At 39.3% G+C, this 23112-nt stretch overlaps 1 protein-coding gene across 2 annotated transcripts in view; it reads right to left on the bottom strand.

The window, feature by feature from the left end:
* Positions 1-123: 123 nt before the first annotated feature.
* The window catches only part of LOC133527769 (uncharacterized), a 32890-nt gene continuing 9901 nt past the window's right edge, over positions 124-23112 (bottom strand). For both annotated transcript variants that reach the window (XM_061864938.1, XM_061864945.1), the window contains exons 3-9: positions 12054-12086; positions 11757-11882; positions 11246-11456; positions 2576-2683; positions 2229-2376; positions 778-967; positions 124-284 (exon numbers count right to left, since the gene is read on the bottom strand). In XM_061864938.1, the coding sequence (XP_061720922.1) occupies positions 162-284; positions 778-967; positions 2229-2376; positions 2576-2683; positions 11246-11456; positions 11757-11882; positions 12054-12086 (939 nt within the window). In that variant the 3' untranslated portion in view covers positions 124-161. The remainder of the gene's footprint in view (positions 285-777; positions 968-2228; positions 2377-2575; positions 2684-11245; positions 11457-11756; positions 11883-12053; positions 12087-23112) is intronic.

Raw genomic sequence — 23112 nt, 5'->3', positions numbered from 1 at the left:
TTGCAAGCCCTAGAGCTAGCTTAGACGGCTTCAGTCATTTTTCGAAGGAAATGTACGCATCAGTAAGTAATGATAACTTGCTGAATATCTTAAATTGGCCAAATAGAATGTGAAATATAAATATTAGTTGTTAAAAACAATTTATTATTGAATGTCTAATGTCAATTGACGAAAAATTCGTTGCCACGTTGGTTTTGGTTATGGCGCCATTTGCAGGCCCAGTTCCAGCAAGACATACCGGCCCATGGTTCGTCTGTATAAAAGACTTGTCCATTCTGGTACATCTGTAACAACATTTTGACAAACTTAGGTACATTTTTAATTAAGCAAAAACAAATCATTCCAGTAATGCATAAAGGCAAACAGATTACAAACAGGCTGGAGAATCCGGACATTGAATGCACTTATGTAAAAAATAGTACTTGTGTACATATAACACAACTTGGAGAACAGACATTGTCGTCTAATTCCTAGTCCTTGATTGTGACGGCACAGATTCTCTATTCGTCGGTAACTGTGAGTAAAACACTCAACTAAACCTCTTCCAAACATAAAAATAATTGACCAAATCGGTTGACCAATGACGAAGTTAAGAGGTAACCATCTTTAAAAAGAATAGAACCTCCTCTTTTTCAACTTTATAAAATACCTATGATATAGAGAACATTCCTCCCTTTCATCCTCCTAAATATTAGTTTAAAATCACTTAAAAACATTCAACCGAAATAAGTTAATTTTTAAGTCCGTTAAAAAAGAGTATTTGTGAACGATACTAACGAATGAGAGGTCCGAACTCTTATAGGTGACTGCGTCGTAGCCGAAACGCAGCACGAAGTTCATTGAGAATATGGAGAAGATGCATCGTACGTCGGTGGTGGCAGGAATAAAGTAGCGGTATGGGCCGCACCAGTAGGAAATCTTCGGTTCGTACTCTACAGACTCGGGAAATTCCTCACGAGGATTGATCCTGAAATTTATTCATTAGGTAGGTATCATAAGCACTGGTGGTACTCAACAACGAGTGGAGAATTTTTACAATGATTTATTTCTTTCTTAAGACCGACTCACGCTTAAAACGGGTATATATATTATATATGCAGTTTATTTCGTAGTTTTCTTTATTAGCACCAAGTTTGAGGTCTGTAAGTAGAGAGAGCACTGTTCGGACATTGTAATCTTTTAATATGAGGGTAAGTCGTCCCGGAGCAAATTCGGGGGTAGACAAGAAGCCTCTGACGTTCAGCTCTCGGCTCGGGCACGGCCTGCAACGCATGTCGTCTGTGCGCTATTATTTCCAAAAATCGGTATTTCAGTTTTCGGCGAACAATCAGTTTTGTGGTGCTTGTATTGACCTCTCAAGGACCTGGAAGTGCTAGCTACCTGAAGAAGGCCCAGGATCTTGAAAGTCATCGGAGTGTGCTCAAGGTTAGTGACTATATCCCATATTGAATGAGTGCAATGCCTGTCCAATAGTTTTAATATGCTAGGGAACCTAGGACCAGCTGAGCTATCGAAGGGTTCATACGTGAACAAGCACCATTAATCCGAGACTGAAATAGTGCCTTTCATCCCTTCAACCCGCTATCTCCAGTTACCCATGAACAAGATGTATGTAACTGCGTCGAAATATCGAGAGCTCAAAAACATCAAAAAAGAAGCTCAAAAGTGGTAATGACGGTCCTTCATCCCGGTCGATTTAAGTCTAACGAACCAACATTTTAATTGCTTATCGTAAAAAAAAGGAAAAAGACATACTTATTTAGAAAGTACAGTACTCTAGATCAGAAAAGTATTCTTTTCTGCACACTTTTTAGAAAAAAATGACCTACTTTCAGAGCATGAGAAATGAAAAATACTTTGTAAAAAATGTACTGTGATATGCAGTCGCCATTATATTGGAGTGGCCGAGGATCTCAAAATATCTGAATATTTGTGAGCTCCTTTGCCGCTCCGATGTATCTGATTGCGACTGTACGGAAGCACGAGTCTAACTCGCACTGGGCCGGTATCTTCTAGAGCGAGAGCAGATTTTCCTCATTTTCAATTTTATTTCATGCATATTATTACTTTTTAGCGGCGACAGAAAAACACTTAAACTTCAACTGTCTACTCTCATGGATAAGTCGATACTTAGATCGATATTTGCAAGATTTTATTACATTGCTAGTACCTTCTTAAAATAGAAACAAGAATAGTAGTTAGTTAGAAAATGGATGAAATAGCCTTACTTATAAATGCACTGGGCGTCACTCCAGTTATCATCGGAATGGCAGTAGAGTCCCTGGCTCGGGTCTTTGGCTTGGAACTGTTCCGCATGGGGTCCTACATACGTCGTCTCTGAGTGGCGGTGGTAGAAACCTTGGAAGGCGAAGGCACCTGAAATTATTTTTGCTAGATTATAGATATGTCTACAATTAAGGATGTGTAATTCTATAGAAAGTGTTAAGAACCATTAGGCACTAATTTACGAAGAACTTACTAGCTTCATGACCAGCCACAAATAAGGCAAAGCGTAATTATACTGTGATAGAAAATGGTTGTTAGATTCGTTCGGCAGCTGTAAATAAAAATTTACCTCTGAAGGTGTAGCAGTGTGGTTTGCGTTCACTGGCGAGAATCATCTGTGCGTCCTCTTGACTGTGCGCAGAGGCGATGTAGTAGGATGTGCCTAGGCATTTAAACTCTGCAAGATAAACATCTTTTATAAATACAAAAACCGACCACGTGCGAGTCGGACTCGCGCACTCTGGGTTCCGTACAAACCTGTAGGTATAAATTATTATATGATGTAACTAAAAATTTACGGTTTTCTCAATTTTTCCTTTATCTGTGCTATAAGACGTTGCTTCGTACCAAATTTCAAGATTCTGAGTTCACGGGAAGTACCCTTTAGATTTTAATCCCCTTGCGTGTGTCGAAAATTAGCGGAAATTTGCAGCATAAACGGCAGTATCTTTTGATTGCGTTGGCTTAGAATTTTGATTTTTTCACAGCTCTAAGGGACAGTAAACCTGAGTATTTAATAAAATTCTAGCTTGATACCTCCACGCGTTCCGGAGAAAAGGGGTCTTGACAGATAGACAGACGGATGGACGGACAACAAAGTGATCCTGTAAGGGTTCCGTTTTTTCATTTAGAGGTACGGAACCCTAATAAAGTAAAGTAAAAATTATTATTTGCGTTAAAAGTGGTAAACTATAATAGGTCTTAAATATAAAAAAATATATATTATTTTATTAAATATGAAAAAAAAAACAGAAAACTACGAGTGGTTCCATTCCACCATAATCTAGGCGTCTCTTTATTACAGTACATACACACATTTTTGATTAACATACGTCATTTATAAGTTCGATCAGTAAAAATTTTAACTAGACGACGTATTTGTCACCTTATTACGAGTATTATTAGCTTACGCCCTTTTTAATACGCGTTTGCAACAGATCTCTTATTTTAACTAACGCACTTATGATAAGAGTCAGATATCTTAGCAGCGGCGAGCCGAAAAGGACACAAGAAAGAAAACTTATAATTTTTGCTTATACTAGGTCGATTTCAAAGAACTTGCATATTTGCGTGTGAATATATTTTTTAGAGATCCACATCAAGAGCTATTTGTAAGGAGTCCATGTCTAAACCTGTAACACTGCTGTTACAATACCAGGTCTTTTGGTTTTAATTTCTTCGTGTAAACGTTGTAAGAGGGTGTAATAGTAATCAGCATTTATGGTTTTATCCTTTTCAAGTATTCAAGTAGTTTATGTGCTTTCATGTTGTACATAAGTTCTTATGAAACAAAAGTTTCAAACATGAGCCCAAAGCATGAGCTTTTCAAGATAATCAACCATGATAATCCCTTTGCAATCTCAAAAAGCTAAATCCATTACCTTCGCTGATAAAATGGCCTTAGCTTTTTAGGAGGTGGAGACCCTGACCTTTTCCGTTGTTAGGATTGCACTTTTGACTCCGGTGTATTGTGGTGGATCCAAGTCTCGTCCATAGTTATGAAACGACAAAGAAAATTTCGTGTGTCTCATTGAAACAGATCCAAACAATCCTGTGGCACTGTATGGCGGGTGCGTTAATTTACAGCTGAAAGCAGTCAAGGTACCCACCTAGCAGAAACCTTAGAAAACCCAAGATCATTGGTGATTATGTTTTATACTTGCTCATTGGAAATGCCAAGTGTCACCGCTATCTCTGCAACTTTCAACCGCCTGTCATTCATAATCATATCTAGTATTTTATTGTCATGTTCGTATTTAGAAACCGTTATTGGTTTACCACACTTAGGATCATCTTCAACTGCTTCTCTCGTTTAAAATCTGCTATCTGATGTAGCGGATTCTCCTAAAGTTTGGTACATTTCTTCAAAAATTTGGTTTGGCGTTAAGCCCTTTTGATTATTACATACTTTTTACACACTTTTATTTAGCTTCACCGCGTATTTCTTTGTATAAATCGACATATGTGTATATATAATTTTATTATATATGTGCTTCAAATCTTGTAACTTACATTTGAACCACTTCCTGGTGTCAGTTTGAGCTGAAATTTGGTATACTTCCGTATTTCCGATGACAATGCAATAGTATGCCAACATGGAGCTGATCTGATGATGCAGTCGGAAGATAGCCAAAGGAACTCTTCGATGGGAAAACGTAAACACATTGAATTTAGGCTCATTTGAAAGGTCCCCAGAAGTATTTGATAGACATACAAAAAAGAGAAAGTGCAGTCGGCAATAAAAGTGTGTGTAAAAATATTTTTGACGGTTACTTGTTTGTAAACACTTTATGACAGCATGGTGTTCAATTTTATCAATTCTAAAAGAAATTGCGAACCTCTTAGTAATTCTATCACAAAATTTGCAATTGTGATAAAAGAAATACAAAATATTGTAGTGCATTATGGTTAAAAAAAATGTAAGTCTTACGTGCCAGTATTATTTGTTCTTTTTAATTTCATTACCAACCTCAGGCTCAAAACTTTTTAATTCACTCTCGTATCATCCCATCATCACCGTCCGCTTTCGGTCTGCCTTCACCCAGTTAGCCAACAGAGGGTCTACCGCTAACACCGAAGTTTGCAAATTGCAGGCATCTTTCTGGTTTACTCGAATTAAGGTATACAATAACTCTATATTTAACAACTATTTTGCATAGCTGGGTAGCCAACTAGCCTCACAGTCTAACAGTAAAAACCAACCAGAGTACAATCACTCTCGAATAGATTCACTTACAAACTCATTTTACGAAGGGGAAACATAAAATACTACGCAAAAAATAAAATAAAAATACCTATGGTTACGGTGAACTACCACCGAGCCTTATCAAAAATTGTTCACAAGAATTGACTGTTCCCCTAACTTACATTATAAACCAGTCAATAAGCACAGGTATAGTGTCCGAACTTTTTAAAATATGTGTAATAAGACCAATGTATTAAAAAGGAGATTCAAGTAATCCAGCGCAATACCGATCAATAGCCCTCTTACCAACTTTTGCTAAAGTGTTAGAAACCGCAATGTCAAATAGACTTTACTCACTCTGCAAAAAATTAAATTTTTTAAATGAAAACCAAAATGGATTCTGCGAGAATAGATCTACAACTTTAGCTCTATATAAATATATCCAAGAAATACTTAATACCATTGACGGTAAAAACTACGCAATCGGGGTCTTATTAGACTTAAGTAAGGCATACATATAACAAATACGAGTAAGAGTAAATTATAAAATTTTATTTGAGAAACTTAACATCATAGGAGTGAGAGGCATTGCGCATACATGGTTCCAATATTATTTGGCAAAACGTGAACAATATGTACAAATAAAATACCACAATCATAAAACAAAGTCAATAGAGCTGGTAGAATCCAAAACCGTAATTATGTCAGGATCAATCACCTCCATCAATGATCTCCCTAAAATACTTGACCATATTGCAGACGATATCTCCATAGTTTTTCCATACTCTATGCATTAAAATAACCTGACTTCCCTTTTAAACGTCACCCTCACTGAAGTAGTTGATTGGTTAAACCTTCATAACCAGGGGTCGGATAAAAAGTGCGGATGACGTAAAAATGACGTAATCTTGCACACAGGATGATTTTTGAGTTTGTATTTAAACTTCCGTGTGACATGTAGTAACAAAGTAGTATTAATGAAGTAACTAAATAATCTTAAATAAATCCATGGAATTAATAATACAGGTGGTAGGGTGATGTAGTGAATAAAATAAATTTCACGAAACTTGTTACCATAATGTATAATTATTTGAAAATAGTTAGAACAAGTCTGTGGGATTGCCACAATATTCGAGTAAAGATGACATTTTAGAGCGTTTTCTTATACATTAGTAAATATAAACTTTAGCTAAATATAATCGTGAAGATACAATAGCTAAACAATAACGAAGTCAATTTATTATTCATCTGATTGACAATGTGTCAGTCAAAAACGTACTTACTCATTTCAAGTGGCGATATCGTTTAATAAAGAGGTTGATAAATGATAAGTGATAATTGTTTATGAAAATCAAAAATACTATTTGAAATCATTCTATAAGTGGTTTGACGTCATCCGCACTTTTTGTACGACCCCTGTTCATAACCTTGAATTAAAACTAGAAAAAACAATAATCGACAAGTGCGAGTTGGACTCGCGTTGCAAGGGTTCCGTACATCACACGATTTTTCTCTCTCGGCATCTCTGCAAACTGAAAGCCTCACGATGGACTTCATATAACTAAAAAAGCGGCCAAGTGCGAGTCGGACTCGCCCATGAAGGGTTCCGTACCATTTATGACGTATTAAAAAAAACTACTTACTAGATCTGGTTCAAACCAATTTTCGTTGGAAGTTTGCATGGTAATGTATATCATATATTTTTTTTAGATTTTTCATTCTGTTATTTTAGAAGTTACAGGGGGGGGGGGGGACACATTTTTTCACTTTGGAAGTGTCTCTCGCGCAAACTATTCAGTTTAGAAAAAAATGATATTAGAAACCTAAATATCATTTTTGAAGACCTATCCCTAGATACCCCACACGTATGGGTTTGATGAAAAAAAAAAATTTTTTTTAATTTTTATGACGTATTAAAAAAAAACTACTTAGTAGATCTCGTTCGAACCAATTTTCGGTGGAAGTTTGCATGGCAATGTATATCATATATTTTTTTTTTAAATTTCATTCTGTTATTTTAGAAGTTACGGGGGGGGGGGGGGGACACACTTTTTACCACTTTGGAAGTGTCTCTCGCGCAAACTATTCAGTTTAGAAAAAAATGATATTAGAAACCTCAATATCATCTTTAAAGACCTATCCATAGATACCCCACACGTATGGGTTTGATGAAAAAAGATTTTTTGAGTTTCAGTTCTAAGTATGGGGAACCCCCAAAATTTATTGTTTTTTTTCTATTTTTGTGTAAACATCATAATGCGGTTCATAGAATACATCTACTTACCAAGTTTGAACAGTATAGCTTTTATAGTTTCGGAAAAAAGTTGCTGTGACAGAATCGGACAGACAGACGGACATGACGAATCTATAAGGGTTCCGTTTTTTGCCATTTGGCTACGGAACCCTAAAAACCGAGCACATAAAAAATTCGCGCCACGTACCTATATTAGGCGTCGCCCGACGATATCAAGTACCTACTACGAGGCGAGAGCATCGAATCACGAGTCGCCCTGTAGGTTACCCCGTTAATATGAGGTTGCCTTTGGTGCCCAGTACTTTACGTCGGCCTAAACCTGCTTCTTTGAGTAGGTATGAGGACGCGGTAGGCGCCTGACACTGGTCTGCGCGCAGCGCGTCTCATACGTCAGGCTTATCAGTCGAAGGGTCAAGGGCTCTTCAAGCGCTGCAGGCGAGGGCGCCCCAGAACAGGAGCGCTCGCAGCGGGCTTAGTTCAACTTTGTAGCGTGTGGCCGCTGCGCCGCACAGAAGGCCGAGAAGTAGCTGTATATACGCCAGCAGCCCGTGGTTGGAAGACAATATCACGTATACCTACCTATAACTGTAAACAAAAACCATATACTTATTTTGCTTTACCAAAATCTGATTACGCGCGTAGGTATGATACAGGAACCCGACTACGATGATTGCGGATTCAAACCTACTTTATTAAGTAGACATCTATGTACTTGAAAATTAGTTTTTGTCAAAAAAAGAAATTTCTGATACAAGCTTTTATCGCTGCCTGTACTTTTCTTTCCACATGCGACTATAAATACTCATCGAGAGAGGTTGTGTTGTTTTATCACAGAGGTTTAATGACCACCTCCTGTCTCCATCATCAGATCAGCTCGATTATATTAGAATTTTTTGAGGAAACAGATGAACACATACATATATATATCCACGTACATACTACTTTTGCTTTGCTGTACCCAGCTAAAATATAAAATGATAGTTACTTTGTTAAGTCATCACCGCGAACTCACAATGGTCTTAAGTGCCACAGACGTTAAAGGCACTTAAGTCCTTTGAGCCAATCATCGCTATATTTAACATTTCCAAAAAACTAAACAACAGAGAAGAACCTTCGCAGCGGCAATTAGTGTAACTCGTAACTTGAGTTTTATTTCTTAAGTCCGACTTACCCTTGACTAGATTTCTAAAAGGTTTTCCTGTAATCTTTAAATACAGAACTATTATTGTCTATTTTTTTTCAAAATTTTAGATCCAGTTGTTTTGGAAATAAAGGGGAGGGGGGAGGAAGGTCATGTTTTGCTTATTTTCTTGAATAACTTCGAAACTAAATATATTTTAAAATTATTAAAAAAAAAATCTGAAATTCTCACAATAATTGACATATAACACGATATACTTAACAAAACTTTTATTTTTAAATTTCTCGTTTGCACCCCAAAAGTGGCCCCTATGTTTAAGATTCATTAATTTAAGTTACATGTCCGTCTTTGGGTCACAGATTTACTAAATTTCAACCAAATTGCTCCAGTAGTTTCGGAGCAAATAGGCTGTGACAGACGGACAGACAGACAGACAGATGCACGAGTGATCCTATAAGGGTTCCGTTTTTTTCTTGCTGAAGTACGGAACCCTTCCAGGAAAATTATGCAGTTTAAACCGCACCAAAAACGTAACTTATCCATCAACTTTAAACACAATAATAAAGCCATAGATTGCGTAAATTCCTCTTCTTTGCTGGGCATCGAAATCTACACAAACGTAAACTGGAAACTCCATATCCAAAAGATCACATCAAAACTGTCCGCATTCATATACACTCCAAGAAGACTCAAGAAACATACAGATGTAAAAACTGCCTTATGTACATACACGACCTGTTTATCCTACAAAAGAAATGCATGAGAATCCAACCAATATAAAACAAACAGATAGCTATCGACTCCATTTCCAAAAACTCAACATACTCACATTTACCTCATTATACATACAACTAAATTCAAAGAAAAATATATTTACATCTTTCCAGTACCAAAAGATTCGACTACCTCACATTTGCGCCCTAGAAATATAATTCCCGTTCCATTTTGAAATTTAAGTATCCGTGGCTCTAGTCCATACATAGGTATAATGTGCATAAATATTTATAACAAACTTCCACTAGACACAAAAAACTTACAAAATATTTAATAAAAAATAGTTTTTATAATATGAACGAATTTTATGAAAGTTGTTTTTTTACTTACCTAGTTCATACTTAATTTTAGTAGTGGTTTATAAGTTTTGTTATTGTACTTGTTTTTGTTTATTATTTTAGTTTATATTATATTATAAAAATTTAAAGAGCACAAGAAAATGTTAATATATATTTAAATTGAGATTAAGTTTGTAACGTAAATACTATTAGTAAGTTAGTTACATTATATTATTTAGTAAGTTACTTAAAAATAGTAGCTAAATGAGTCGTAATAAGCAGTGCCCTTACAAGGTTTATCATTTATTTAATATTGCATTGTCATGTACATAATAAGGTGTTACATTTCATATTGCCAGTTCATGACACCCTGTAAGGGCACACAATAGTACAGTTCTATTCTCCTAATTCTACTACATATTATAATTAAAGTAACAGAATAAAATTAACATATTAGCGTATCAGTAGTTTAGTAGCCTACTAGTTAGTCACATAAATTAATTTAGTAACTTCAAAAATAGCAACGTCTACAATGCACCGATACAATAATGGCTGATTGAATTAACTTATTTTGACAATTAATTTGACAATTATAATAAATATTTATTTAATGGATGTCAATGAATATTAAAGTGATGGCAGCAATATTATGTCAAGTTACAAGTTAAAATCCTACATTAATTCGGTGTCATACTCTTATTTAGCTAACGTATTATCTTTCAGGGATGATTCTACAGTGTAATAACAATTTTCTATTAATAGTCTTTTCAATTTAGAGTTAAAAGTTTTGTCATTTAGTTCGTATTTTTGATAGCATTAGGGATTTTATTAAAAATTTGGATACATTTATACTGTGGTCCATTCTTATACATAGCCAAATTAGATCTAAGTAGTAATAGCTTATTTCTATATTGAGTCCTCGTTTTACACGTATCGACTTTTAATGGAAATAATTCTGTGTGTTGTCTGACAAATTGTGCAGCCTCCATTATGTATATTGAGGGCAACGTTAACAGTTTATATCGTATGAAGTAATATCGTTTATCGGTGTTCGTTATTGTAATGTAAGACCTCATTGTACCTATGAAAGCAATACATTACTGATCACTGATTTCATCTGATTGGCGTTCGACGCAGTTCTACTAAAGCGTCATAGAGTGCGCTGACAAAACAATTGAAACCCAGAATAATTGAAATCATGCAGTCAATTAATCTTTAGATGAGATCGAACGGGAAAAGATGATGTCTGTGGCGGTTCCTGGCTCAAATCCGTTGATTTGCTTAAGATAAACAATGTAACGAGAGCTAAGATTTGTAATAAGTCTTGTCCAGCAAAGAATGTGTGTTGAATATCGTATTTCATTAGAAGCCCTCATTATCTACGATTGAACGTTCTAATGTGGTATAATACGCCCACGGTTCCTGACAGGGTGTACGCGACTGACATGTCCAACCCAGTCCCATTTAAGCCAATATTACTTATTCTGTGCTTTAGCGTAACGGTCTTGACAACCACAGTAAACAAGTATATAACAAAATTTTTGATGTGATACACTCGCGTAGCTTAGATATTTTCCCATCAGCTGATAAACATTCACTGAGCTTACCCGGGCTGGCATACAAGCCGAATGGTATTTTTGCCTGTGTAGACTTGATCTTCGCTTCACTTGTGTCCATCTTCTTGTTCAACTTAAGTAATACCATTGACATGAGCGCACTATCGGTAGCAAAGAGTAACCGCTTCAGGTCTTTGATATGGGAATCAATAAAGTCGAATAGTTTCTGTTCTGCGCTTTCCAGGATTTCAGCACGTTCTGCCTGTTAAAAAAGTAAAAATTAAAATTTTACTCAGTTGTCATGAGATTTTTTTATAATGTGCGATAATGAAATGATAATAAATAAATTAATTAATTGAAATAAACGATAATGAAATGATAACAAATAAATAAAAATTAAATAATGGAAGACTTTAAAAATCCATATCTTGTTTATACATTACTAAAACAACGGAACCAACTAAGTTAGGTAACTACTTCGATAATTACAAAAGCTCTATCAACGTTTACTCGAAACTCTGTTTACTCGATTAAAATCAACCGATTATTTATAAAAAGTTACCGGATTGTGAGGCTCGCGTATGCGTCCATTCATGTAACTGTAATACACCTTAAGCTTCTCAAATTTCTCATCTGCATAGCTGTGTTTCGGGTCTACCTCTGACGTCGGTGGTAAATTGTACGCCCTCTGGGAATAGTGGTAAATAGTGTTTAGAAAGTTTAATTATTTATTTATTAAAACTTTATTGCACAAAATATATACAACAATGTACAAATGGCGGACTTAATGCCAAATGGCATTCTCTACGTTAATGGCGTTATTACGTTATTATAAAGAAAAAACAAGTCAATTAATTACCGTCTCAACTGTAGGGAATGATAGCCGAGCGAGCTGAAACAACAATGAATTGGAATGAACAATGGTAGACCTGCATATTGATTCGTGCTTTTATTCAAAACAAAATACAAGTAAATAAAACATAATAAAGAAATTAAATTAGAAACTTTTAAATGAAAAATCTGCCCTAAGTCCCGGTCACTTGGTAGGGCACCCAAAAGGCTGGCTGCATTGCTCCACTGAATGGCAATGATGATTCGCTGAGCGAAATTAATATGCCAGCCCTCTGGTCACCAGACGCCTTTATAAGGCGCTTTGACAGCTTTAGGTCCCCACGGTCCCAGGGTCCCAACCCCCAACACCGCAAATATGTTTCTACGTGCGACGTATCAGGTTTTCGGCCGCGGATGCAGCCGCACCAGCGCCAAATTTGGTACTTAGAATATGGGATGGCGCCAGGTTGTCTACGCAGGTAGTATCCCAGAGAAGTGACCAATCCATACTCCAAGGCACCAGTGTTATTCCGTCAGGCCTCTTGGTAACGACCCTGGACAGGTCTTTGGGCTCGAGGACGGCCGCACCTTGGCACTGACAAGAGACCGGATGACGTCGTTGACGTTGGCGTACCGGGGGATTCTCCAATCACTACGACTGCATGACAGGCCATGTGAAGATGCCTCAAAATTATGGATTTTCGTATCTACATTTTTTTAAAGATTAATACAAGATTGGACAACCAAGAAGGTGAAGCGTTTCTATATTAATAATTTTAATTCCAGGATCTGTTCAAATTGTTGTATTGTGCGTTCCTTGTGTAGGCAGGTCTCTGTAACAAAGAGTTCGCATTTTGAAAAGTTGAGGGATAAGCCAATAAGTTTTGAGGTCTGTCTTTAATTTATCCAAATTGTGGAGAACTGAAATTACTTCACCACCAGGGGTCCCGTTACCTAGGTACCTAGTTGGTTACTTATTTATTTAATCGTATGGCGATATAGTCACATAGGCAAAATTATACACATACAGTATTATTTATAAGGCAACATCCAAGTTTAGCAACCATTGCACAGCATCGGGCGTCAAGTCTAATAGATCATCCGGGCTACCCGAGTATGCGCGGAGTGGGCACCGCTGGATGATGTGCTCCATAGTCTGGTCCTCGATGCCGCAGTCGCATAGCGCGGAGTCTCTCCAACCCCACTTATGCCGGAAGTTGGTTACTAAGTTCTGTTACTCGATTTGCAACCTATTTATTTCCGTTAAAACAAATATGCTACCGAAAAAATTATAAATGACATAATGTGGTGGATTTGTGAGCTATAATTATATACCACACATAACGCTTATCTTGTCGTATCTATAATGAATTGGGGCCTAAAAGAAAATTGTATCGCAGTAATTGCGTTGCACAAATGTGGGCGCCCACCAAACATGATTTTGAAGTTGTTTGAAAACCTAAAAATCAACAAACAATTTGTTTATCGCACAATTAATAGACACAACGCTTACCGCAAACAAAAAGGTAATTTGCTTAATGGATGATTAAAGACTATGAGGCAAGAGAGAAGTCGCGTGCTATTGAAGCGGTACGCACAAAATGGCCACCGAAAATGACAGATGAAAAAAAATTTACCATTGAAGAATGTTGTAACCGCCAGAATGACAGAGTGTATGTAAAAAACAGTCAAGAGGCGATTGCAGCTGTTCCGAGAGTGCAACGAGGCCATCATCCCTCTTATGTGATGATTTGGCTGGGTGTGTCATACTCAGGGCTAACACAGGTTCATTTCTGTGAAAAAGGTGTGAAAACTGGGGCCAAAGTTTACCAGGAAACCGTTCTGGAACTAATAGTGAAGCCCTTAAGCCACACCCTATTTCAAAACCAGCCATGGGTCTTTCAACAGGACTCAGCTCCTGCACATAAGGCAAAAACAAGTCAAGCCTGGTTTCGAAGGAACAAAATTGACTTTATTGCCCACGAAGACTGGCCGTCCTCCAGCCCGGACCTTAACCCCCTGGATTATGCCATATGGCAGGTTATTGAGGAGAAAGCCTGTGCTAAACCCCACACAAATCTTGACTCCCCCAAGCGGGCCATAGTTAAGACAGTGACGGAATTAGACATGACAATCGTGCGTGCCGCTATTGATGACTGGCCTCGTCGTTTGAGGGCCTGTGTCAAGGCCAGAGGAGGCCGTTTTGAATGATATTGTCATATGTAATTCCTGATTTTGTGTACTTCATTTTAATATATAGTTTATTCAACTTCCGTTCGTATATTTTTTGTAGATAAAGATTATTGCAGTAACAGAATTTAATAACCAACTAGGTACAATATATTTAATTTTGAATTCAGATTATTAATGATGGAATGAATGGCAAGGCTGGAAATTGCTGGACCGAGAGGGTCGCCTTGTTGACAACCTACGGAAGAAGCTAAAAGAATAGTTTGGTATAACAATTTAGAACGATAATTGTAACACTAGCCAAAAAAAGTTACAGGTAAACGGAATTTTATTTTATTTTATCGTCAGTCAACAAGGCGCCTCTGTCTACTGAATTGAACGCATTAGAGACATCCACCCTCTCCTGCCTGGTGCTCGATATTGGTTCACATCGCACGGCGTGGACAGCGGCTTCACAACCGCTCTAGGAATCGAAGCCGAGCTGCACAGTCTGTAGTTCAGAACTAAGTTCCTCGAGGATGGAGCGAGAAGCAATTTTTGCTGTGAGACGGTCCAAAGTGGAGCCAACTGCAATGGCCCCAATGCCGATTGCCGCCATCTGTTTTGGTTAGGGCGCATAAGTTTGCTCCATACAGGATGCCTGTAATCTCTGGAGGGACTTGACGAATTATACCCACGTCTATAGATACCCATATTTACAGATTCCCATCCACAAAACAACAGTTTTATTTTAACAAGACATTTAATTCATTCTTGAACATTTTACTTAAAACTATCTCATACAAGAACAAAATAATCTTTCGCGGAAACATAGAAATAGTTAATAGACAAACAGCAGATTAATCGTTTGAGACAATAATTTATTTTGTCGGTCATGCATTCTTGTACTTTTTTATTTGAATATTCTTCGATTTTTGGCTCGTAAGTGCAATTAGCTTTGTTGTAATCTCCGATCTTCTTTTTTAGCAAGCTGACATATAACAAAATGTTTGGACTTTTTGGAATACTTGTATTTGACGGCGCATCGACTAAAAAGATAACTTAAGAGCGTGTTAGACGTAAAATTGTAAAGAAGGCGATAGACGTTTCAGCATGTTCGATTGTGTTGGACGTACTTGTATTTGACAGATCGGTCGGGTCGTCTTACACGCTCTGACGTAATGCAGAACACTGGTACAATTCGGACCGGACGCAACGGCCGTGATATCTGACAGTTTAATAGGCCTGGCAACACAGGGCTGGGTGTCATGGCGGTTGTCAGTTTTTATAGGCCTGGCAATACTACGTGGGTGTCATGGCGGTGGAAAAGTGGGCAAAAAGGACAGCTCGAGTAGAATCGTTTTGAATCTGGTCACAGTACCACGTGTTCTGCAGAATGTCATGTGAAATTGATGATTTAAAGTATAGTGGTTAAATTGAAGACTGTATTTAGTGATTTGGATGTGTAATTAAAATTGTGAATCATTTGTACGTCGTTTTATCTCCTCGCCCAATTACCCAAATTTAATAAAATCGAAGGATGGATGATCCAAAGGAAGGAAATATCCCTGCAGTGCCTTTATCAGAAGTGGGATCTAAAGGGCTTGCTCCTGAGGAGAACAACGACGCTGCTACAACAACGGCAACGCCAAATTTGCTGCAAAATATGGAGGCGCTTCTAACTCGTGTATTGGCTACACCGCAGCCTTCAGCGGCAACTTCTAGTGTAATGATGGCGAGACTGGTTAAATTTGATCCTGATGAGGCCGAAGCAGACATCGAAGGTTGGTGCAACATATCTGAATTCATAATAAAGAGTCGACAGCTTGAAGGTGCTGAGTTATTGCTAGTTCTGACACATGCCCTTAAAGGCAGGGCTGCCGCATGCCTTACAAAATTGCAAGCTACACAGCTTACTTGGCCTCATATTAAAGAACTGCTCATCGCTAAGTTTGCAAAGCCCATGCTACCTCAAGATTATTTTGACGAGATCCTGCGCTTTCACATCGGAACAAAGGAGACCGCGTGTGAAGCGGCTGTGCGTTTATGGGGATACATAGAAAGAATACCACGCGTAGAAATGGCTGAAGACATGATAACCGGTTAAGTGACATCCGTTTTATCACAAAAAGATAGCATTATACGAAGGGAGCTCCATTCTCACGTCTTGCAGACCCGAGCTCAGCTTTGTAGAGTGCTGAATAGCATCTCCCTGAAAAGGCGCAATGAAGGCGGCGATACCTTAGAAACAGAAACAAAGAAGCCACGCATTCAAGACCAGCGTTTTGCGGGAAACTGTCATCGCTGCGGTATCGCGGGACATAAAGCGATTGATTGCCGTAAACGACGCGAAGATCCTGCTGCTGCTAAGAAAACAATCGACAAACCGTCGAGCAAAGGTCCAGACAAGGCTGTTCCAGCGAATATTACCTGCTTTGTATGCGGACAACCAGGACATCTTGCGTCAACGTGCTCACAGCGGAAGGGCGGCGGCGGGGCTACGGCGGCAACCAAAGAAGTGCAGATCTGCGAGCGCAGAATAGCCAGGGGGACGCTGACCACATCACTGGGTGAGACCGTTTCCTTTCTTCTTGACACTGGAGCCGCTTGTTCTCTAGTCAAACATAGTGTGTCTGAGAAGCTACCGGGTACAGTGCACAAAGACATATTTGATTTAGTAGGCGTAGGTAAAGATAGTACTGAATGTGTCTCGCAAATTCTTAGCGAAGTAGACCTGCAAGGCATTAAAGTATCACTCTTATTTCACGTTGTCCCAGACGATGTTATCACTGACCCGATACTTATAGGTAGAGATCTATTGCAATTGGGGGTAGCTGTGTATATTGATAAGAAGAATCTTGCATTCTCGTGGGACAAAGAAGTTAATGCGGTCAACACGTTTAGTTTTACGGACATTGATACTGATTTAGAGGGAGACGAAAAGATCGCACTTATCAATGTGTTACGGAAATACACGGATTTCTTTATTGATGGTATACCCACTCGCCGCGTAACCACAGGCATGCTTCACATTGACCCTATTGATCCACACAAAACTGTACAAAGGCGACCGTACAGACTGTCACCTGCTGAAAAAGAAATAGTAAACGAGAAAGTTCAGTCCCTTTTAGATGCTGGTGTCATCCGTGAAAGCACGTCACCTTTTGCTAGTCCTATTCTTCTTGTAAAGAAAAAGGATGACACGGATAGGCTGTGTGTAGACTACAGGGAGTTGAATAGTAACACAAAACCTGAGCATTATCCGTTACCAAGAATTGACGAACAGATAGACCGTCTACATGGCGCTTGCTATTTCTCTTCCCTCGATATGGCGTCCGGGTATCACCAGATTTTAGTAGATCCTAATGGAGACAGTATATCGCGGACGGCTTTTGTAACCCCCAATGGCCACTATGAGTACTTGGCTATGCCATTCGGGCTGCGCAATTCAGCCTCTGTATACCAAAGGTGTATTAACAAGGCCCTAGGCAAGTTCAAAGATCAAATAGCATTGGCATACATGGATGACGTCCTCTGTTTTTCCAAAGATGTAGCTGAAGGTTTACGTAGACTCGACCTCACATTAAAAGTCTTGTCGGAAGCCGGATTCTCGTTTAATGTGCGTAAATGCAAATTCTTGAAAAATGAGGTCCAATATCTAGGTTACGTTGTTAAAGGAGGTGAAGTCGCACCAAACCCACGAAAAATAAAAGCTCTCGTAGCCACACCCAAGACAGCATCTCAAGTTAGGCAGTTCCTGGGCCTGGCCTCGTACTTCAGGCGTTTTATTCCCAGCTATACCCGCATTGTCGGACCCCTTTACCCCCTCACAAAATTGAAAGGCCCCATAAACTGGACTGAAGTTCATGACAATATTCATAAAAAGATTGTGAAAATCCTTACATCAGAACCAGTACTGACGATATTTGACCCCAAAGCACCCATAGAGCTCCATACGGATGCGAGCTCTGAAGGGTATGGTGCCATTCTTATTCAGAGAAAGAACAATGTGCCCCACGTAGTTTCCTATTTCAGCCGTCGAACGAGCGACACAGAATCCCGATACCACTCCTATGAGTTGGAAACTATGGCCGTCGTTCGAGCGGTAGAATTCTTCCGTCACTATTTATACGGGCAGCATTTCACGGTCTTTACAGACTGTAATTCCCTGAAAGCCTCGAAATCTAAAATAGACTTGACCCCAAGAGTTCACAGGTGGTGGGCCTTTTTACAAGCATACGATTTTGATATCGTGCACAAACAGGGAAGTAATATGGAACATGCTGACTTTTTGTCTAGAAATCCGATCCCCGGTCCTGTAGCGAATGAACATCAACCCAGGCCAGTAAGAGCACCCCATAAGTACAGAGATGTGCATTTCGTAGAGCTTCACCAAGGCTGGCTAAGTGTTGAACAAAAACGCGATGCCGAAGTACAGGACATAATTACAAAACACAATAACGGTGAGCTTCCAGAGGCGACAGCGCATACGTACGATGTGCGCAATGGGATCCTCTATAGAAAGATTGAGCGCAATAAGTCTAGCTATTGGTTGCCTGTGGTGCCGCGTTCCCTAACGTGGACTCTGATTAACCATGTGCACACAGAAATTCAACATTTAGGTGCCGAAAAGACCCTCGACAAAATATATGAGCAATATTGGTTTCCTCAGATGGCTAAGCAGGTTCGTAAATTTGTGGACTCGTGCATAGTGTGCAAAGCGTCCAAAGGCAGCTCGGGAGCACAACAGGCCAGGCTTCATCCAATCCCCAAGGTATCTACGCCCTGGCATACCATACACATTGACATTACAGGGAAACTAAGCGGAAAAAGCGATAGGAAGGAGTACGCATCAGTAATTATTGATGCCTTCACAAAATTTGTCCTCCTCGAATACACTCCCTCCCTTGACACTGTGTGTGCGATAAAAGCACTTGAATCGGCAGTGTGCCTATTCGGAGCACCCAAAAGGATTATTGCCGATCAAGGACGATGCTATGTTAGTACAGAATTTAAGCAGTTTTGCGCATACCATAATATAGAACTCCACCTAATTGCAACTGGTTCAAGTAGAGCGAACGGCCAAGTAGAACGCGTGATGCGCACGCTTAAAAGCTTACTTACCATAATAGAAAATAACCCCAATAAGGCATGGCGTGATGAACTTGCCAATGTCCAGTTAGCAATTAATAGTACGCGCTCTAGGATAACTGGTTATACACCGTTAGAGTTGATGCTTGGAATACGTTCAAAATCGTTAGGGTTAGCACAAATAGCGTCAAATGCCGAACCGGAATCCCGTCTAGATCTTGGAGTAATTCGTACAGACGCATCAAGCAATATTACGAAGGCAGCCCTAGCAGAAGAAAAACGCTTTAATCATGGTAAAGCAAGTGTAAAACCCTTCGCGCAAGGTGATTTCGTTTTCATTAAGTCGAGTGAGCGCAATCAAACGAAATTGCAACGAAAGTTTAAGGGCCCCTTTGTTATCACGCGTGTTCTAGATAATGATCGTTACGAACTTCGTTCAATTAGTGGTACAAACCGCGTTTATAAATATTCCCACGAAAACCTGCGCGCTGTACCTGGAGGCTTTGAGGGCTTAGTCGAAGTAAGTGCTAGTTTAAATAGCGACGGGGAGGCCGAGACGGCGGTCCATGGTCAGGAGAGAGGTGAGGTTTCTACTGATGATGACAGTGACATGATTTCCGTGGCTAGCTCTCGCACATCGACCGCCAGCTCTGCCACCCTCTCTGCTTCAGAGAACGACGAACATGAGTTGACTCGTAAGTAAATGTGATTACTCGTGTGATTCATTGGTGAAGTACTCATGTTCATGGCTCTGACATACTTGTCGCGGTAATCAATGTAACTCTGAATTATACGTGATCTGTAATTTGGTATTTTGTTCCTTTGCCGCGGCGAGCGTGTCAATGCCAAAGGCTGTCTTAATGATGGGACTGGCCCATGTGGATCGATGTCCCCGTAGTGAATATAGGCAGCGAAGGGCATCAATGAGTGAAGGCCCGGTCTGGTGAGTTGTGTATGAGGTCGTTGGTCGTTGGTCGTAGGGGTGATCAATGAGTGGTCACCCGGTCCGATCTGCAACAAAGTATGATCGTAGGGGTGCTAACGAGTAGTTACCCGGTCCGGTCAGCGATCGCAGGGGCTAAGCGTTAGCCCGGTCCGATTATAAAAACGGTGTGACTAGAGGAATGTGTGTGTGTGATATTTTAAGTCAGGAATAGACGAGCGTGAATACGAGAAGCTTTAAGGCGGTGTACTTCTTTCTTTTCAGAGTAATCGAGAGTCGCCCGAGGACGAGCGACGTGTCAGTCAGGCCGTGACGGCGCATCGACTAAAAAGATAACTTAAGAGCGTGTTAGACGTAAAATTGTAAAGAAGGCGATAGACGTTTCAGCATGTTCGATTGTGTTGGACGTACTTGTATTTGACAGATCGGTCGGGTCGTCTTACACGCTCTGACGTAATGCAGAACACTGGTACAATTCGGACCGGACGCAACGGCCGTGATATCTGACAGTTTAATAGGCCTGGCAACACAGGGCTGGGTGTCATGGCGGTTGTCAGTTTTTATAGGCCTGGCAATACTACGTGGGTGTCATGGCGGTGGAAAAGTGGGCAAAAAGGACAGCTCGAGTAGAATCGTTTTGAATCTGGTCACAGTACCACGTGTTCTGCAGAACGTAATGTGAAATTGATGATTTAAAGTATAGTGGTTAAATTGAAGACTGTATTTAGTGATTTGGATGTGTAATTAAAATTGTGAATCATTTGTACGTCGTTTTATCTCCTCGCCCAATTACCCACATTTAATAAAATCGAAGGATGGATGATCCAAAGGAAGGAAATATCCCTGCAGTGCCTTTATATTAATTCTATGTTACCAGCCAACTAATTAATTGTTTGTATTCACGTCCTCAATGGCACAGAAGATAACTGAAAATTCTTTTTTATAGAACTTTTTTCTTTTTTAAACGCAAATTTCTCCATGATGGTACATATTTTCCAAGATAGCTGCGATTCCTCGAGGTCCCCAAATGTCAAATGGTGTGGACATGAACAGGGGGCCTTTAATTTACATACATACCAAATTTCAGGACTGTTCCAAAGATTTAGAGGTTTTTTCTATTCCGATTGTGCTATATTGTGACTTCAGGATATACCATTTTAACGGCGTTAATAGCGGCAACCTCAGTCACATCTCAACGTATTTTATACAGGACGTAAAGAAGCCAGGACCGTCCGGTTATCGTAGCCTAAACGGTTGCTCCCTCGTGTCAGGTCTCTCACGTGTTGCCGATTCTGCGGATACCTTTTCATTTCACACCTATTTTAAGGAACCCGATATATAACGTAGCGTAGAATACACAAAGGGAGGCAATGAGGAAATTGGGTGATAAAGTTAGAATAGAACCATATGTCTGTAGACGAAAAAACTTATAAAATGTGTACATTGGGAATCCGTAGACTCATGACTCTTTAGTATTAGAAATTTGTAACGTTGGAAAGATAAAGATATGGGAATTTGTAGAAATGGGAATCTGTAGTATTGGAAATTTGTAGTATTAGGAAGAATTACGATTCTGTAGCATTGGGAATCTGTATAAATAGGAATTTAGCCATGAGATTTTCTCGAGACAGGTATCTGTAAAATAAATATGTAGAATTAGGAACAATTCCACTTGACCAGGCAGCATGACATTTACAAGGGCCGTCAAGTCTCTCAAAAGACTTTCCTTGGTGTCGCCACAACAAAGAACAAGAGGTATTTCAGGTGCTGTGGTGATAAACCATCAAGGCCTCCTGCAGAACCATTAGGGAAAGACATTATGGCTTCGAAAATATTCTCGGTGGCTGCAAGTAGAGTAGGATCCTCAGGTTGTGGGGGATTAGGAAGATGGAGGTTTGGGTCTGAGGGTGAATCCTTAGCAAGTAGAGCTGTGAGGGTGGCAGATTTGGCCGGGGTCACTGCATCGTCCGAAAAGAAAAGCACGTGGCTTTTTGATGCACCTTTGATGTCACCATTATCACCATTAGATATTTTAAACTTTCTGACCTACATAAATTATCATTTAGGCGCTTAAAACCATCCGTGGTAGGGTAACGTGAAATGTCACGGCAGGTGCTCTGATCAGGTTTTATGTGAAGCACTCTGAAGGTAAATGTTAGGTAATTTTCCCAAATGGAACTGTTTGAGAGTACGAATTTAATGGTATGACTTAGAAATTTAAATAAGAAACGCGCGCTCCTCGCGGCATGCGATTTAAAACCGGGCTGGTATTCTTTAGAGCTGGTATTCTTTAGGTCAGGTAGAATTTTCCAGCAAGGTACATTTTGGTTCTTAGATGCCTGGAGATCCATGGTCACTACGGTTACGGTGTGAAGCTGAAATGGCGTAGGTGATGTAGGCTGACTATGTTTTTTGGCGATGTGAATTTTGAGGCATCTAGTCTATAAAAGAGAGGGCAACGAACATGGTTTTCTGGCCATGCAGCGGGTAGAGTAGATTAAGAAAGGCTAGAAAGGGGCATCAACAAATAACTAGTCTTAAAGGGGAAATAACAATTTTATAATTAAATTAAATATTTAACTAATAGTACTTAAATAGCTAAACTAACTAAAGGGTTAAAAATGTAGAAGGATAAAAAAGATATATAGATATATAAGTCGATAGATGTCCTGCCGCTAAAAAAGATACAAAAGGACAAGGAAACCATAAGGGTTTATGGTGCGACTCTGTCCGTCCGTCTGTCACAAGTGTCACAACACTAAATACTTATCTATTTGAAATTTGGCATAGTTATGAACAACGCTAACCCAGACACATTGAAAGTATTATTTTGTTATTTTATTTTTAATAACTATGGGAAATGCCCAATATGAAGAGGGGGCAA

Source organism: Cydia pomonella, chromosome 1, assembly GCF_033807575.1.
Source record: "Cydia pomonella isolate Wapato2018A chromosome 1, ilCydPomo1, whole genome shotgun sequence".
Taxonomy (NCBI): domain Eukaryota; kingdom Metazoa; phylum Arthropoda; class Insecta; order Lepidoptera; family Tortricidae; genus Cydia; species Cydia pomonella.
This window is presented reverse-complemented; position numbering and strand designations above follow the sequence as displayed.